General features: G+C 43.4%; 1 protein-coding gene across 2 annotated transcripts in view; it reads right to left on the bottom strand.

The window, feature by feature from the left end:
* The window catches only part of MTOR (mechanistic target of rapamycin kinase), a 137,306-nt gene that overhangs the window by 91,223 nt on the left and 39,072 nt on the right, over positions 1-7,011 (bottom strand). For both annotated transcript variants that reach the window (XM_029946054.1, XM_029946053.1), the window contains exon 20: positions 251-337. In XM_029946054.1, coding sequence (XP_029801914.1) covers positions 251-337 — 87 coding nt within the window. The remainder of the gene's footprint in view (positions 1-250; positions 338-7,011) is intronic.

Here is a 7,011-nt window from a genome sequence, read left to right as displayed (position 1 = left end):
TTCTGGCAGAACGATGACTTCAGGAGCCCTCCTCCGACTTCACACTTTGTACTCGGGTGCCGCAGCCTCTGCGGGGCGGCCCCCCTCCCCTGTCAATACCTGCTGGGGAACCGGACCCCGCTTTTTATCCTCGGGCTGGAACAGCTCTCCGGAGACCCAGGACCAAACCGTCCGTGTTATCCAAACGGGCCTCCGAACGCTCCTTGACCCAAACACTGATGCATCAGCCAGAGCACTAGCTTCTACTCACTCTCATGAGGGTGACTATTTCATCCATGTAAGGTCTGATGTGGCTCTTCACAAAGGACACCAGCATTCCCAGCTGCTGGAACAGAAACTGGAATGGAGAAGAGGTCAGCAAGTTGGCATCAGGAAGGACGCAGAACGCCCAGGCTTACCCTGAGTCCGTGGGAACAAATGAAGACAACTGCAGCATCGGTTCCCACACCACTCTATGCACGGAGAGTAAGTCTAAAAAAAACCCAGAACTGAAAACCTTTGGTGGTAACCGTGGTTGAGGCTAAATCAACTGCTGGTGGCTGTATTCCCAGGTGCGCCTGCTACTGCACAGCAGGTGTTTTGGGGTCACACTGGCTGTTGTGAGCCGTGATGCCACCTACTAGCTCTGTGACCTTCATTTAGCCTCTCTGCGCCCAGTCTGTTGGTTGAAGAGGGCAGGGGACAGTCTACTTGTCTTCGAGGCTTATTTTCAGTTAAGTGGGATAATACTTGGATGCGAACACTGTTAGGTGCTGCGTGAACACCGGCTGTCACTGAAAGATATCCGGAGTTACTGAAGGCTTAAAAACGACGTGAAATTTTTCATCAAATGGAAATGTATCTTTTGTCTCTTTAGTTCCAATTCACCACCACTTCCTTTCTAAAAGTACAGCTAACAATTATGGATACTGGTTCATTTATAGTAATTAACTCAATTAATCAGATCTTAATTCATTAGTTAACAGTAACTAGTTCTTTGTAACTCCAAGAAACTTTGAACCAAAACAGTAAGCAAGCCAGGGGAGGGGCGGTATAAGGAGATTCTGTTTGGGTCGATGCGGTACCCCCGTAAGAGGAGATGCCTTTTGCTGAAACAAGCTGGGAATGAAAAGGCTCGGGGAAAGGTGACCCCAGCTACAGAAGAGGGCTTTCGGGTATAGTTTTTATTGTTACGATCTTCAGATTATGTCAATATTCAGTAGCAAATCATATTCTAAACGCCCCTCCCCCAAAGATTCTTACAGCTCTCTATGCCTCTGCCTCCCCCCATTAGTGAGGATAATTTGGTAGTGAACATATACATTTTCACTCTTACCCACATTTGGAAACTTGAGTTCAAGCTGGGGATAAATCACAAGAGTTGTTTCAAATAGCGCGCAACGGACCCGGGGACTCATTACCCGAAGAGGAGAGACTGACGGGACAGACGGGGTTGGGCTCGAAGGGAGCGTGGATGCATTCCCTGACAACAAGGACACCCACGGGTTCTAAGGTGGTCAGAATCTGCTCACCACATGGCACAGGTCCGACTCAAGCCAGGACAGCTGTTCCTACCTATCTCTTGGGCACCTCCTCATCGAATCGCTACTGATGGTTTTTGTGAAAGGGTCTCTGGTCTCTGTAAGAGGACATTCCAGAGATCAAGGTACGTGAGACTCTACATATAATGGTTTTTTAGTTAAAGTGTTGTTATGCGAAACCTGACAGAAGGTAGAAAATCGAAGCTGGAAGGAGGGCGGGGCTTTGGGGATGGCAGGGCAGAAAGGACAAAAGTGTCCTGAGCCTCGCTGTCACTCCGTATTAAGTGTAAGGGCCACACACCGGGGCCCACACACAAATGCCTCCCTTGAGAAGCTGCCTCATTTCTTCTCCTTTAGATTCTCTCACAAGATTTTCTTCCTTCCCCCCCCGAACAGTAGTGTTTTATTTTTTTTAATTTTTTTTATGTCTTTTATTTATTTTTGAGAGACAGAGAGGGACAGTGTGAGCAGGGAAGAGTCAGAGAGAGAGGCAGACACAGAATCCGAAGCAGGCTCCAGGCTCTGAGCTAGCCGTCAGCACAGAGCCCGACGCGGGGCTCGAACCCACGAGCCGTGAGATCATGACCTGAGCCGAAGCTGGCCGCTCAACCGACTGAGCCACCCAGGCGCCCCCGAACATTAGTGTTTTAAAAGAACACATAGTTTGGCTCTGAAAATATGGTGGGTTAGACACCCCTGCTATGACAAGCCTGAAGATGATGCGTAAAAGATCATTGTTATTATTATACTATTGGAACCGAAACCTGTCATAGAAAGTCAGACCTTCAGAGAGAATCCAGGTAGGAAAACAGTTTCCCTGAGAGCTTGTAATTTCAGTTCACTCTCATGTGTTTAGATATGGGTTATATGGACCATCTCTGTGGACTGAGAAACTCTTAAGCCAAGAAATTAAGGTAAGGTTCTCCTGGATCACATGGCAGAAGCAAATGTAAATCTGGAGATGCAACCTCAGAGCCAGGGAATGCCTGGTGGACCAGGATACACGATCCAAAATTATAAAACACGTAAGGACAGACCACTCCGAGGGTGACTGAGCAGCAACAATAAATAGCAGGATCAGAGCCATCAAGGCTCTTATACATATTGGAATTATAGGATAAACATATAAAATAAATCTGTTTAAAATGCTTAAATTCTCACATTTATTTATGTGAGAATTTAGGGTGCCTGGGTTAAGTACCCGACGTAGGCTCAGGTCATGATCTCACGGCTCACGAGCCTGAACCCAGTATCAGGTCTGTGCTGACAGCTCAGAGCCTGGAGCCTGCTTCCGATTCTGTGTCTCTCTCTCTCTCTGCCCCTCCCCTGCTCGTGCTCTTTCTCCTCTCTCTCAAAAATAAATAAACATTAAAAAAAAAAGGTGACAATTTAAAAACTGAGTAAAGAATAGGATACCATCAAAACATACCAAGCATATTTTAAAAACTCTAGTATAACTGTAGATATATAAAAAAAAAAGAAGAATGCAGTTGAACCGAAAAACTCAAAGATAAGTTCAAAGACACAGTGGAGGAATTCATGAACAAAAACAGGAAGTGAAGAAATATCTACAAGGGAATCTCAGAAATAAAGATGAAAAATACAGATAAGAAACTAACAGACATCAAGGACACAGTGAGAAGCTCTACATGTTGAAACAAATTCTGGAAGTAAAGAATCGAAGGGTGGAATCCTCATATTCATAAGTCTGCAAATCCTAAACAGGATGCAAGAAAGAAACCCGTATCTAGATACACAATAGTGGAGCCTCAGGGCAACAAAGACACTGAGGAGATCTGAAACAGACACCGAGACAAGCAAGGTTAAGTGAAAAGGAATCGTGATTTCCCAACCAAAGAAATCAGAATATGCAGGATCTCATCTACAGTTGCAGAACCCACAATCAATCCTGTTCTCAGCTCAGTAAGGATTTTAGAAGAGGATGAAATAAAAATGTTTGCGGAGAAAACAGAAACAGAGAGCTTATTACTTCGATGGATGCTCAAAAGAGGAATGTGCCTTGGCTCCAAAGGAGGATGATGATGTTAGGAGGAAGCACCGAGGGGGAAGACAAAGTGAGACGTGAGTTGGCAAGTGTGTTTGCACAAAATAGTGATGATGTTTAGTTCGGTGGTAGAAAAAAACAGTGATACTTCCTAGTAGGAAAACAAACAGTGATACGTCAAAATAGCACAAGAGGTGGTCTGAGCAATCATTCTTAGTTTTTTATGTTATTCTGGGAAAGGATGGAGATATGGATTAATTTTAAAAATTAGGTATTAGAGTTAGGCATGTGAGGCAAAATCGTAAGGGTAGAGAAAGATAAAGTGAATCCATTCCTCATCCTGTACACGGAGACATATTCCACAGAGCTCAAAGATCTGAGTGTCAACAATGAGGAGGCCCCTGGCCGGCTCGGTCACAGGAGCCCGCGACTGCTGATCTCGGGGTCGTGAGGTCAAGCCCCAGGTTGGATGTAGAGATTACTAAAAAAATAATAATAATAATAATAAAAAGCTTTTAAAAAATGTAAACTATGAGGCCAATCAAGTACAAAAAGAGGTAAAAATTATACGCTTTGGCACACAAAGCTTTTCATTACAGGATTATTTTAAATATCAAAAGAAAGGAAAAAAAAACGTAACCATCCGCCCGTGGGGACGGGTTACACGGCTGTGGTACATCCATTCAGTGGAGCGCCATCACCTCTCAAGGAAAGAAGGGTTCTCATGTGTCGCTCTGGCAGGGACTCCAGGGCATGCTGCTGTGAAAGTGTAGGGTTTATATTATGTTATCTTCTGAGGAAGGAAGGTGGGGGCACATGTATTTCCTTACATTTTCTAAAACAAACGGTGAAACGATAAATTTAAAAACTGATCAAAACGGTTACCTCAGGAGGAAGTGTGGTAGGCAGAACACTGTGCGCCAAAGACGTCCATGCCCCAATCCCCAGCACCTGCCAGTAAGTGACAAAGGGGACTTCGGAAGATGGGATTAAGGTTCAGGACTTTGACGGGTGGAGATTATCCAGGACAAGCCAATCTAGTCAAAGGAGTCCTTACCTTAAAAGCAGAGAATCTTCCCTGGCTGTGGGCAGAAAGAAAGATCTGACAGCAGAAGGGCCAGAGAGATACAATGTTGATGACTCTGAAGACAGAGGAAGAGGGCCAAGGAATGCGGGAAGCCTCTAGAAGTAGAAAAAGCAAGAAGATGGATTCTCCCCTAGAGTCTCCAGAGAGGAACGTGGTCTCAACAGCACCCTGGTTTTAGTTCAGTCTGACCTCTGTCAGACTTACGACCTACGGAGCTGTAGGATAATAAATCTGTGTCGTTTGAAACTATTACGTTGGTGGTGATCTGTTACAGCAGCAACAGGAAGTGACAGAGGAAGGAAGAAACACGGACCAGAGATGGGGAGAGAAGCTAGACTTCACTGAACGTATTTTGTAGTTTTGGCTCTGGAACCATGGTAATGTCTTACGTAATCAGAATAAACCTCAAAGTTAAATTAGAAAACTTAATTAGATGAGGAAAAACCCTCAAAGAAATTTCTAAAAATGGAAAATAAGCAGAAACAAATTAATTTAACTATAAAGCAAGTTGGTTGGACAATCACTCAAAGAATTTCAAGTGACTTTAAACACAGCATTTTGGGGGGCGTCTGGGTGGCTCAGCTGATTGGGCATCTGACTTCGACTCAGGCCATGACCCCGCAGTTCACGAGTATGAGCCTTGCATCAGGCTCCGTGCTGACAGCTCAGTGCCTGGAGCCTGCTTTGGATTCTTTGTCTCCCCCTCTCACTGCCCCTCCCCTATTCAGGCTCTGTCTCTGTTTCTCTCTCTCTGTCTCAGAAATAAACATCAAAAAAAATTTTTAATAAAAAATAACCATGGGATTTTGGTGCATATCTCCAAAAGGACACATCCTAAGAAGAACAAAAAATTGCAGAAAACCCTGAACTGCATTCAGTAATCTGTTATTACTAATATTGGCCATTTACTAGCTACATGTACATAAGATACATGTAGGTATGTATCTTACAAGGTAAAGCAAATAATTATAGAAATGTCAGAAGCAAGAAACCAAGTTTTTCAGCGTGAGAAACAGGTGTAACATCAAAGTAAAAACTCTTAAATCTTAAATATGCATAACTTAATTTTCCTCTTTCTAAAAATCACTTATTTCTAGTTCTGTTCACGGAAACGGCAGAGAATAAGATGTGTCGGTGGTGATGAGCACCCTAGCACGCAAACTGCAGTCTCTAAGTACCGTCGCTTGCTTAAAGAAATCATAGCTCCAGGGATGCCAGTCAGTTAAGTATCTGACTCTTCATTTCAGCTCACATCGTGATCTCACAGTTCATGAGATCGAGTCCCATGTCAGGCTCTACACTAATTGTGTGCAGCCTGCTTGGGATTCTCTCTCTGCTCCTTCCCCACTCGTGTGCACATGCTCTCCCTTTCTCTCTCTCAAAATAAATAAAGTTTAAAAAGAAACCATAGCTTGTCAGAAGTGGCCATGCCAAGGCGTGAGTGAAAAGCACTTGATAAGCTCAAAATCTCTTTTTTTTGGTCAGAAAGCAAGAAGGGAATCAAAGACGAAGACCACTGGCAATGTAAAAAGAACACAACAGTCAAGTTGATTGGGATAATACGATCATGAGAAAAAACAGTGCCTTCAATGAATAGGAATAAAACCCCCACACACGCGTTGATAATGATACTCCAAAAGCAACAGGGGTCATGGGGTGATACTGAGTCACCTTGGAGAGGGTGCAAAGGACTTGATTCATTACTCTGAAAAACTTGTAAATAAAAGAATCATGCGTTTATTCTGCCTTTCCTGCATGAACTACACTAAACAGTTGATAACATAAAGTGCTTCATAGATAATTACTAGCTAATAAGGCCAGAAGGAGTAATAGAATTAGAAAATCACCGTTTTCCAGTTGCTGATGAAATAACGGTTCTACAAAATAATCTTCAACAAACACTAAAAGGATTAGGAGAAAAGCTGATGGGGAACACAGGACCGCAGCACCTGAGCCCACTGACTACCATTTACCTCCCTAGAAGTGGATCATTTAGAGAAGACTTGCTTACTAACTGTTGAAATAGGAAGTATGCAGTATCGCCTATGAAGTATTTCTTGTCAATGGGAGGAGCCCTAATCTAATCAAGCGTCTAAATCTAACCAGTTTATAAGAAGTCAAAAGACATCCTGAAGATACAATCAGCCAAATCCAGAATGGGAAACTCTCTAGGAAAAATGACCTGCTTTCTTCACAAATAAATGGTATTTTGGAGTAAATAGTAAAAAGAAAGACAGAAAGAGAATTGGATTTATCAAGGGAACGCCACGTGCAGGCCTATCTGGATTAGGATTTAAATAAACCAAATGTAAAAACACATTTTTTAAGACAAACAAGGAAGGGGCCTAGGGGGCTCAGTCAGCTAAGTATCGGACTCTTGATGTCAGCTCAGGTCTTGA

This window comes from Suricata suricatta, chromosome 8 (assembly GCF_006229205.1).
Source record: "Suricata suricatta isolate VVHF042 chromosome 8, meerkat_22Aug2017_6uvM2_HiC, whole genome shotgun sequence".
In the NCBI taxonomy this organism is placed as follows: domain Eukaryota; kingdom Metazoa; phylum Chordata; class Mammalia; order Carnivora; family Herpestidae; genus Suricata; species Suricata suricatta.
Note: the sequence above shows the minus strand (reverse complement) of the source record. Positions and strands in the feature narration are given on the sequence as shown.